Source organism: Carettochelys insculpta, chromosome 9, assembly GCF_033958435.1.
Source record: "Carettochelys insculpta isolate YL-2023 chromosome 9, ASM3395843v1, whole genome shotgun sequence".
Taxonomy (NCBI): domain Eukaryota; kingdom Metazoa; phylum Chordata; order Testudines; family Carettochelyidae; genus Carettochelys; species Carettochelys insculpta.
The window spans coordinates 16791499-16803647 of NC_134145.1; the positions used below are offsets into that span (position 1 = coordinate 16791499).

A 12149-nucleotide genomic window follows, 5' to 3' on the forward strand; every position below is an offset into this window, starting at 1 on the left:
TTTGAGGGTTTAGCAAGTGCTTGTTTTATGCAATTTCACCAGGTCCTGATCTTGAGCCTGTGTCCAGGCTTCATTGAGTGTGGAAAGGCCACATGTACCTGAGCATGCGGTTTGTGATATTGGGATCTTAATTTGCTATACTGGAAGTTTTGCTGGAGATCGTATTGAGAGGGATTTTTGTGTTTATACCAGATGATTCTCTCCTTAATGAATATTAGAGTCAGTGAAATTTGAAGGTGGTTAGTGGAAAATCAATATTGTTTATCGCTCTGAACATTTTAAAGAATTAAACTTTAATTGCTTTGTCATTAAAGGCTTTGCACCAAGCAGACTAACAAAATAAAATGGAGATGCATATCTCTGCAAGGGGAGTGTCTGTAAACTTCCTTTATGATTTTTTTTAACTGATCTTGGCCAAGATTTTCAGTACCCTAATAAATCCTTTATTCACAAAATGTCTTAAACCTGCCTGCTTTGCCTCCTTTTGGTTTCTACATAAGAGGTATCATGACAGGGAAAAAATGGATGGTTAGGTTCAGTTGTTTAACAGAGGAGTTGTCATTCTCCTATTGTCTTGTACTGCACAAGGTTGCAAAATAGCTGCTCAAAATACTTGAGATATGCTTTTGATAAAATATGGCAAAAATTATATATTGTGCTAGTGACACACTGTAGTGGAGCTGTACAGCATGTAAGTGAAATAACAGAAATAGGAGATTGGCAAATATATTTAGGATAATGCAGACTTCTCACTATTTCCCTCCTAAGGACTGCAGAAAACTTGATTCATCAGAAATTAAAAGAAATCCTAAAATTGCCTTTATGTTGCCCAGAATGGTGTCAAATGAAAGTAAAAAAAGTAAAATTTATGCAAAACCCACTGATTGACTAATCAAGACACAATGTGGCTCCAGTTACATGTGGGGAAATGGCTCTGAAATAAATTATTAATAAATCTCGACCAGTATGAAAGCTGGAAATACTGCTAAATAACTGAAATTAAAATCTCCCTCTTCTATGATTGCAGATTCAATGGGGCCATGTTGAAGAAGTTGAACTGATAAATGATGGCTCGGGATTAGGTTTTGGAATTGTCGGAGGAAAATCAAACGGTGTTGTTGTAAGGACTATTGTTCCTGGTGGATTAGCAGATCGGGTAGCTTATTATTTTATGTCACTTTATTTTAGGACTGTCAGAAGAATTTATTATACTTTAAAACCAAATAAAAAGTAATAGATGTAAACAAAAGGAGTCTGATAGCGTCAATGACAGAATGACTGCATTATATATTTTTGTATACTGAAATACATGTTAAAGGAATGACTGACAAAAAATCAACACTGGAACTGAGTTAAGTTACTTCTCAGGCATGGTATGGCTTTTGCTGCATTCCAGAAACTTTAAGAGCTTATCCAGCATTGTAACTAACATTCAATAAAATTTCAATGATTAGTCATTTAGTATAGGGATAACTACTTCTAAGAGACGTGTAGATTACATATAGAATGTATTTGGTTACTGTTATAGGGACCAGCTCTGCAAACTCAAATTCTCATGCTCATAATCCTTAACCACACAAGCTATCCCACTAAAGTTGTTGGCACTTATTTACATGCAGGCCTGGCCTTATGAATTGGCGAAGTGAGTGACTACCTGTTTTACTGCTGTCAGGGTGGGATGCCATGATCTAGAGGCAAGAAGTGGGATGGACCAGGGGTACAAGGTTGTGGAAGGAGGCATGGGAGCAGGCAGTGGGGCCCAGGTATGATGTGTGGTAGTTTTAGGGAGGCAGCATGTGTTATAAGGGAGACATAGGAAGCCTGTAGAGGCAGTGGTCAGAAGGATAAGTGGGGAGCTAGGGGAGGCAGCAGAGGCTGGGGTGATGGGGAGCCATCAGGGATCGGGTTGCCAAAATACAAGTTTGCCCAGAGCACCATTTCCCCAAGGCCAGCCCAGTCACATGAGTATGTGTTCAAAGATCCAGTGCATGCATTTTATATATTCATGATGATTTATTTTTACATGATGAGACCAGTGCAGAGCTCCACTGGCGTTAGTGATACCAAACGGGTGCAGAGATTCACCTTCCTGAGTCAGATTGTAGTCTTGGGGTCTTCGCCTTTTAAAAACCTAGCCATAGCTAGTACCAGCTACCCTCAACAGCAGCATTTAACAGGGCTGAGATTTCAGTGAGAGCTCACCAATGACTAATTAACTGCTGCCTTAGATTTGCAAAAAAGCCATGTTTAATTTTAAAATATTAACGGCAGGTAAGAGGCAGGACCTAGGATTTGGTTCCAATTCAGAACAGAAAGGAAAACCATATCTGAAGAGCTGGAATGGAAAAAAAGTAGGCTTTTCTTGAGACTGTCTCCTCCATAAAAGTGTCTACATTATTGAATTCTTTTTTGCTTAGTGTAAAATACCTCTTTTGTTATGAGGAGCAAAATATTTTGGCTTCCAATGACCGCTATAAATTAAAATAAGATTAAATTTAAAAAAGGTGAGATGGAGTTAAAATGTGAAATAATGAGCTCATGCATGCTAAAGCTTGATGAAGTAACAGCTAGAAGCAAGGTCACTATTAATGTGCATGTTTGTTAATATGGGTGAATTCCTCAGCTGGTGTAAATCAGTGTAGTTAAGTCAACAGAACTATGAAGATTTACATCAGCTGAGGCTATGGCCCTAGGGGTGTTTAGTATAGTTCTTTCCTGCAGTGAAAACAACAGCTTGGGGCTCGAACCAGCTATTTTTAATTTTTTTTTTTTTCTTTTTAAATCCTAGTCACAACCATAGTCCCGTTACATGCAGCGGAGTTACTCAGTTGACTAAAGAATAGTCAAGTGAGTAAAAACTGGAGGGTTTAATTTTTTAATATTTAAGACTTTTCAGGTGCTTCATATGGGTCTAAATCAAAATCTATAATTTAGATTTCTAAAGTCCTCTTCTGTTATTTGGTAGCATAGGTCTCCATAGAAAATCTCAAACTACAGGATTACAAAGCAGTATCAGCATTTGTTTCTTGGTATATGTAAAATTTAACCTTTAATGAATTTCATTATTTACAGCTTATATGCATTTACTCATCAAAAAACAAAAAAACAGTTTGAAAGAGAACTGCTAACTGCCATGGGGGCCAGTGGGGGGGGGGAAGGTTAAACGTGTTAGCATTTCCTTATATGCATCTGGTAAAGTTGGTCTTTTGCCCAGGAAAGCTCATGCTCTGATAAATCTGTTAGTCTCTGTCCCAAAAAACAATGAGAAGTCCTCTGGCACCTTTATAGACTAACACGGCTACCCTGCTGATACTTATTTACATTATTTGTTCTGAAGCACTGATTAATTGTATGATCTTTTCATGGTGTAGCTGCCTGGTGAAAATACACTATTCAATTTCAGTTCTGCAATGTAAAATTTTGGTCCATTTATTTATTTATTATGGTCTGTTTCCTGTGTTTGAAGGATGGGAGACTCAGAACAGGAGATCACATCTTACAGATTGGGAGAACTAATGTGCAAGGAATGATCAGTGAACAAGTTGCCCAAGTGCTGAGAAACTGTGGGAATTCTGTTAGGATGGTGGTTGCAAGAGATCCAGTGTGTGAGATTACAGTGACGCCACCAACTCCTGTGAGTTTGCCTGTTGGTGCATTGCCCTTCTCTCCAGACCAGGGTGTAAGTATCTGATATTTCTTCTCAATTCTTCAAATAAATTTTGCTTTGGCTTACAGCCAGAAGGAGAGTGCACTGCATTCACAATTGCTAAAGAGCCTTCAGACAGATTGCAACATGTTCAGTTCATTTGAGCTTCCAAATATACCACAGTAACATCAGCTCAGTCTTATGCAGTATGCTATAAATACCTGTTGTTAATGGGATCATAAACATTATCCATAAATGGAACTTTTATATCCCATTCCTGCTTACCCGAGTGGATTTAAAAAATGATTAACTTTTTTGTTCCCAAAAATCTAGCATGCACTTATGACTAGAACAGTTATTCAGAGAAATGATCTATTTCTCTTATGAAACATAAGTGCAACAACTTCCTATTTTATGCAGCTGTCTTTGATGGGAAACGTATAATTAAACATTTGAATTTTGCTTTTAGCAAATGTCTTCATGGTCGTATCAAAGCTGTTTTCTTTTTTTAATCATCCTCTTCAGTTTTGAGCAACTAAAATCAACAAATGCTATGCTAAGTGTACAGTAGGTCTAGAAATATCAACAAAGCTGTGGCCGTACACCATCTGCTACTAATGTGCTGGTTAGATTTTGGTGTGGAATCTCAAAGTAGCCTTTTTCTTTCTTGTCTTAGTCTTGACTATGTCTTGGAATAGGAGAGGAGATGTCCTTTAAAACACAAAGGCTATGTCTACACTAGAAGCATCTGTCTACAGGTTTTACTATTGGAAAGATGTTCCGACAAAACCGCTGTCGACAGATCACATCTACGCATGAAAGCAGATTAATCTTTTGATCCACTCTGTCCACGAAAGGAATAAAGGGATTTCAAAGTTCCCAGTGTCCTTTCAAAAAGGACTCCCGCCTGGATGAGCTGCGTGGCAGCAAAATGCGGCAATTTCAAAGAGCCGTGGCCGCCAGCATGCTAATGAGGCGCTGAATATGCATTTCAACACCTTTATTAGTAAGCTTCAAAATGGCCCTTTGCATGGTCATTTCGAAGATTTGTGCTAGTGTAGACGCAGCCAATGTTTTTTTTTTTCCTATCCTTCATTGATTGCACTTTGTTAAAGCCCAGTCATGAAAACTACTTTGCACCAAGAAATCTACAGCACAAGACAGATATATATATTTTTTACTACCAAAATCTATGTTCTCCTGTGATTTCTGAGAAGGCTTTTACTAGCTGAGAGTTTTACAGTGGCAAGATTTTTTTCAGCTTTATGATTACTACTTCAGTCAGTAGAAATAGGTCTTGAGTTGCCAATTAGTTTGTTTGTATATGGAAGCCACTAACTAGTCTTTAAGTTACCCCAGTTCTCCAGCTTAGCTTCTAAATCTACACTATGTGTACACAAACATAAGGAAACAGAAAATTTCAGAAAGTTTAATCTTGTGCAAGGCACACACCTACAACCCACCAGTTTTAGCCACAGCTGGGCTAAATTGTCTACAAACTGACAAGATAGGGTGAAAAGGGAGCAATTGCTCTGGCACCAGCAGTGTTGTGGTGGGATGGGCCCTGGTTCTCCACCTCTGGAAGGGGCAGGGCCAAGGGCAGAAGGGGTGGGACTTGAGGCAGTTAGTCTTGTGCTCCTGTCCTGTCCCCCCATTGCTCCCTCTGAGCCGATGTGGCCATGGCTGTGGAAGCCAGAGCTCTGGGACCCTTTGCAATGCCAGGCCTTGGAAAATTGCACCTTTTCCTCTCCTTTCCTGCCCCCAGCAGCGGATAAGCCTGGGGCCTGCTGATTCAAAAGGGGCCCAGGCTCCCAGGTGCAGCCATTTCTACAGCAGCAGTGGCTAGAATTCTGGGTCCTTTAAATTTCTGCTGGAGCCTTACACAGTGCACTCTGAGTACCTCCTGAGGGCTGGCTGTGGGGGAAGTTTAACTTGGTCTTGGTGGTTTCCCCAGCCCTTTTAGGTATGCAAAGCCCCCTCTCTCTCACACACATTTTGCCCAGGGCCTTGGCAAGTCTGTGTGCCCCCTTGGCTATTTTAGTTTGGTATGTGACTTTTTATTTCCCAGAATTTACTTGTTAACTCCACATTCTACTAGTTCACTACCAGTAATGTTCCATAGATAAATATTTGTGCAGAACTAGGAAACAGCTTCAGTCAGTCTGCTCAAGTGCCTCTAGCACTAAGGAGTCTGGCATTACCTTTGAAGGAAGGATCCTGGGGTGTCAAAATGGCTTTCTGGGAAAAAACACGATCAAATATGAAGTGAGCAATTGCATAATGGGGGATAGTGAGGGCCAGGTTCAGGAGACCTATCCGTAAACCTCTCCTAGGATCAAATTATGTCCTAGTAACTTATCTGATTGTGGCTATTCACTTAAGAAAACATTGATCAGATGATTTGGAAGCTAAAAGATTGTGACAAATTATGTAGTATTCCTTTCTTCCCTGCTCTAGTTTCCCTTGTTGTGATAAATCTTCTCATCTCTTTTGAAGCAGGAAAGCTTTTAAAAAATTCTTCAGACTTTGTCCCTGCTCCTGTGTCTTAACTTGTGGCCAGTGGAAGTGATTTCTAATATGGCTTTGACTTCCTGTTGTCCCCTCATGGTCTAGGCAAATTCTCTAAGCATCCACTTAACTGTACTACACACAGCAGCTCAAACCAGGATCGCAATCATTTCAAACTTGCCCTCAATGTAGTTAAGTGGATATATGTATGGTTGATATAAAATAAAATGGCTTCATGCACTTGGGCACCAATTTTTACGATGTGCAATATACATTGTTGGGTAAAATTACCATGAAAGAGGTCACCAAAAAAGTGCATCTTCTCCCTCCCCCCCTGCCACCGCCCCAGTACTACTGGTAGTATGTTGGGTACTATCCAAACATAGGACTAATGGCCTCTGTCCAAAGGAGCCCATAAGTACATCATACACTAAACAGAACCAAGTGTGTAGTTTCTTAATGACTGTAAAGAATCAAAATACTTTCTGTTAAGTGTCTAAGAAAAACAATTTTTGCTTAAAGCTGTAGGTCACTGAGGACCACATAGTTTCTCTCTGCCACTGGCACGATGTCACATACCTGAAGCAATTATCTATCTCTGATTAACCAATAGAGGCTCTCCAAATCATTCAGCATAAGAACATGTGACAGGTGGACAAGATGTGTGTCCATTTCTATTATGATCATATTTGCGACGGGTATTACCTAGTACATGTGGGGGAACTTACTGTCTAGCATTGGGCTCTCTGATTAAGCATGACCCTTGGGCAGTATATGAATATATTTTGTTCTTACAGATACTTTCTTCTGATATGTCTGTTGCATAGCTAGGAGTTTTAAAGGTACCTAATGGTTTTGGATGCCCAGACTGACTACTTTTAGACTCCTGTTGAGGTGTCTGAAGTTGCCCACCAAAATCACTGGCCACTTTTTCAAACATTAGTCTGTAATTTAAAATGTTAGTAGTATAACAAATGTTTTTGCTGTCATATGGGCATTCAGTTTTATAAGCTATGTAATATTTCTAGGCTAACACTACTCTTTTTAATACCTATGATGTGGAGCTTACAAAAAAAGATGGACAAAGCCTTGGTATAACAATTGTTGGATATGCTGGAACATCTGATGTAGGTAAGTTGTATACTGACTGATGATAAAAGACTAGAGCAGAGATTTATCAAATGACTAGACTAGCCTTATGTTTTTGTTGAGGTCTTTGATACTTAGCTCAAAATGCATTTTCATTTCTTTTGTTCAGTGTCTAAGATCTAAAGACTTATTAGATTATTCAGGCCATCTCTCTTTGCCAATGCAGGACTGTGTGAGCATCTCAACAATGTTCAATGTAGGTGCCATTTTCCAGCAGACAGTTATTTAATACTCTGCCCTAGTGTCTGAGCTTGGTTTCTACATGTGAGAAAGAAAGGAGCTTTTTGTCTGCGTCTAAACTAGCAAGTTCTTTTGAAAGATTCTTCAAAAGAAGGGGGCTCTTCCAAAAGCTCCCATGGAGCGTCTATACACAGAAAGTGTTCTTTCGAAAGTAAACTAAAAGAATGCATTGCTCCTTCTGAAATCACTCTTCCTTTCCCGTTTCAGGAAGAGCACCCACCCCCTTTCAAAAGCTTATTTTGAAAGAAAATGTGTGGATGACCCACAGGCCTTTTTTTTTTTTTAATTTTTGAAAGAGCCCTCATGGGGTCTGTGGTTTTTTTTTTAATCCCTGGCCTGTTTTTTCAAAAGGGGCGGGGGGGGCTGTGTCGATGCTCTTTAGAAAGAAGTTCTTTCGAAAGCGATCTTCCAGAAGAGCTTCTTTCAAAAGATCTCTGTAGGGCAGATGAAGCCTTTGTAATTTCTATGTGTCCCCTTACAAAATATATTTATACATTAGAAAAATGTGTTTCAATGAGATTTTTCACAAGGGATTTATCTGAAGTAAATTATTGAATTGCTAAAACTAAATGTAAAAGGATGATTGAAGTCTTGATCCAGCAAAGCACTTAAGCATATGCTTCGCTTGTAAGTATAAATACTCTACTGAAGTCAAATTCATCATATGTAAGTGACTTGGTGGATAGGCATGGAAACCAAACTGCGAAAGAGAGGCCCGTTTCTGAGCGCTGTAAATCTAGTGGGGCAGCACAGTGGTGCTTGCATTGCTGTTCTTTGAATCATGCATAATGACTAAATTATGCGAGTATTGTGGTTTCAATAGTCATTTATAACTATGATGAACTACAACTTCATTTCACTTGTGGATCCAGGCCTCCAGAGGTGTATGATTCTTAAGCTCTTGGAAACAGGGGGCTGGACTTGATGACCTCCTGAGGTTCCTTCCAGCACTACGATTCCATGAAATGTGTGCTTAACAAAATGCCCAATGTAGTGCTTTCATTTATGCATTTATTTAATTTTTTTAACAGATTCTTCAGGGATTTTTGTGAAAAATATAATACCTGGCAGTGCTGCTGATCACAGTGGCCTTATACAAATCCATGACAAAATTGTTGCTGTGAGTCAAATATTTCATTTGGATCTTTTGGGTCTTATTTTGGAACTAGTGGGTATTAAACATATATTTGGACTTTTAAAACATACTCTACTAAAGCTTGTTTTTAATTCAGTCAGAGCTAAAGCATATCTAATTTGTAAAAGGGAGGAATGTTGGCAAATTTATGGCTATGTCAACAAGTACTTGAGTTGATAGCTCTGGTTTGCATTGCTAGATTGTGCGTGCAGTGCCAAAAATGAGAGAGAATCATAAACAGTAAACCAAGACAGTAATTTTTCAATTGAAGCATCTTATGGTATGGAACTTGATGTAGGGCCTGATTTAAATTTGATTAACTTGTCAAAGTTAGTGAGGGTGGAAGATTCTTGACACCTTCTAGATTTCCGTCCTTTTACGTCACTCTATAAGCATTTTAACATTGGCATTCTCAAATTATTAAGAATGTGGATATTAAAAAAAAAAAAAACTTTCCAGATTTAAAAAATTAAAACCTGCTGCATAAGTGACGGGCCAAGTGAATGTGCAATGGCTATCTTTGCCTTCCTAATACAAGTAGGAGTAAATTGTATAAAAGAACTCTGAATATGTCTTAACATGAAAAAAATCTGTCTTTTTTACAAAATGCTTGCAATGTTTTGGAGTAAATGTTCTGCGGAGACAATATCTAAATTGTCAAAGCCTTGTGTCTCCTTAATTTGGTGGCCACTTATACTAAGAACTGCAGTTTTGTGTGTACATAGCCTAATTAAGGGTCAGCCGAGTTTACCCACTTGTCTTTTGGGACTATGGAGTCCAGGTTAGATTAGTCGATCCATCCTTTTTTGACCACTGCACAATGATTGCATGCTCAGTTGTTCACGTATTTTTGTGGAGGCTTGGTAGTGGGTGGCAGAAGACATGCTATGATGTGAACAGGCTGCTAGTCTCTTAAACTCCTCTGGGAAGTTCCATGCCAGCTGCTGTCTGCACACAGCAATTCATCTGAAAGCAAACTTATTTTATTTTCTGGAAATCTAGTAAATTGCCCATCCCTGCTGTAAGGGGAACTTTTTATTTTGTATTTTCTTTTAAAATAAGCTTTAAAGATGGCATTTGTCTTTTAACTTGAATTTGCTTAATGCAATTCTTCTTTTGCAAGTACAGCAATCTGTAAGGGCCTTCAGTATAACTCTGCGAAGAGTTGCACTCACTGGGGCCGACAGCTCCCCTGGGGCAAGGTGGGTCTGGCTCCATGACCCAGAAGGGGTGTGGACTGGGGAATTTGGTCCTCAGTGCCAGCCAGAGTGCAGCATTGGTGCTCTGCCAACCCCCCCCCCCCCGCCCCCGACCTCCCAATAACTCCCTCACAGCTGTGTGCACTAGTGCAACAATTCAATGTGCTGCAGCAATTCAAAGGGGCTCGGAGCTCTACCAGCTGCCGCTGCCAAAGTAACAGTTGCGGTAGCCAGAGCTCCAGACCCCTTTGAAATACTGGGCCCAGGGGCGTCCATCCCCCTTACCCTCACACATACCCCATGAGTGGGCCTGGTTGCACTGTTGGTTGAATGCTGGAACTCAGCCATAATCTAATGTTGTTTCTGTACTAGGTGGATGGAATTAATGTTCAGGATTGCTCCAACCATGAAGTGGTAGAGGCATTGCGTCGCACTGGCCAGGTGGTGCACCTTACCTTGCTTCGACAGAAACCTCTTCAGGCTTCTGTCTCTTCAGGAAGACCTTTAGAGAGAGGTAGTCCTTCCTCTCCCTTTGCCAATGGTTCATTTTAATTTTTCTTCCAATTTATAGTGACCAAAATAACCATTAAGGGTCTTTTCCTGCAAGGTGCTGGTGTAAACCACATACACCTAGGTGTGGTACACTGTCCCATCTAATGACACCTAGCCAGCTATCAGAGAGGGGGAAAAATGAGTCTCCTCAACAGCCAGCTAGCTTTCAGCTCAAACAGTAGAGGCTAATTTACTATACCCCAGGGGTCCCAGGTTTGAGTCCACCTGCGGGAGGTTATAAGTGGGGGCTGGTCAGGGATTTCAGTTGGGTCTCTGAAGCTCGGGATGCATCCCCTCAGCTAGGGGAAGTATGTAACCCACACACCTTGGTATGGTTCACTGTCCCATGTATGGGCACCTAAGTCTCTTAATTGAACAAGGAAACTGCTGGTGGATACAGGTTCTTGTATTATATTTTCTGTCCTACCAGGCTGACTTGATCTTGATTTGACTTTTGATCTTTACAGTGCAGCCAAATATGCCAGCCTTAATCCTGTCTGGAGCTGTAGAGACAGAAAGTAATTTGGATAATGAGAATGAGGAGGATCAAGAGGATAATGATAATTTCGAAAATGAAGAGAAGCAAAATCTACATAAAATAGGTAGGTAAAACACATCTTATAGTGTGTTTTTCTCTTACATATCTACTGGCATCTTGAAATTTATTTCTTTAAACCTAATTTTCATAATGCCAGTTTTTGGCTTTCTTTTCCATGCACAATTTTAATTTCCCGGTCTTCGTTGCTTTTAATTTTTTTTTTTAATTAACTGAAACCAAATTCTAAAATATGTGCATAGTGGTGTTTTCTCACTTATTTGCAAGTAATACATGTATATATATTTTTAAGGTGCCAGATGGCCAATCCTATCACATAGCTTTGGCTCTGATTCTTAGAGATATTGAGCACCTTTTTGAATGCAGATGTCATAGTGTGTAGACTGTGGATTTGAAAGCTTCCTATGACTATCCTAGCGATGTGTCTCAGATCAGGATGGTATGCTTTTAGGGATGATTTCGGACTCCAGAGACATTCAGATACTGATCAAGTACATCAGGGTTAACAGCAGTACTCGTGTGTTTTGGTATGTGGCTATCTGCCCACTCTGAATAGGAAGAGTGCACCATCTCACTTCAGACTAGCCACAGATGTACAGTGGCAATTAGGTTTGTTTGTTATTGTTGACCTCAGCCAAATGATGACCAAGAGCTTAATATTTCTCGTCCAAGTAAGAAGAGATTGCTAGGTGAAGTAGGAAGTCACTATTGGATAGGGTGGATTCTGTATCAGTTGAAGCCTTTAAAAATCAAAAATGCCTGTTCTTCTTTCACTGAAAGCCATTGGTGTCACTGCAATAATTCCTGGGTGAAATTATATTGCTCATGTTAAAGAAATCAAACTAGATTATCATCGGAATTCCTTCTGATCTTAAAACCAGTTACATGTTTTTAAATCATAGGATCTTCATTCTCAAAATTCCTGTGTTTGTGGTAAATGTAATACTTTCTAAAGACAATCTGGAAATAAAAAAGAAAACTGGCAATTCAGATATTCAATACTATGTGTCCTCAATTACACATGCTGATGCAGTGGCTATTTAGGTCCGAAAATAATCAATATTATGACCAGTGTTTGACTTGAGCCTTTTTAAAATGCATTCCTATGCGGTCAAGTGATGTCAACATGTATAATCAAAGTATGGGTTGAAAGAGGGACCATTG

General features: G+C 39.7%; 1 protein-coding gene across 6 annotated transcripts in view; it reads left to right on the top strand.

Moving 5' to 3' along the window:
• The window catches only part of PATJ (PATJ crumbs cell polarity complex component), a 202846-nt gene that overhangs the window by 20849 nt on the left and 169848 nt on the right, over nucleotides 1–12149 (top strand). For all 6 annotated transcript variants that reach the window (XM_075002220.1, XM_075002217.1, XM_075002218.1 and 3 more), the window contains exons 8-13: nucleotides 1028–1156; nucleotides 3467–3679; nucleotides 7183–7285; nucleotides 8575–8663; nucleotides 10250–10391; nucleotides 10897–11031. In XM_075002220.1, the coding sequence (XP_074858321.1) occupies nucleotides 1028–1156; nucleotides 3467–3679; nucleotides 7183–7285; nucleotides 8575–8663; nucleotides 10250–10391; nucleotides 10897–11031 (811 nt within the window). The remainder of the gene's footprint in view (nucleotides 1–1027; nucleotides 1157–3466; nucleotides 3680–7182; nucleotides 7286–8574; nucleotides 8664–10249; nucleotides 10392–10896; nucleotides 11032–12149) is intronic.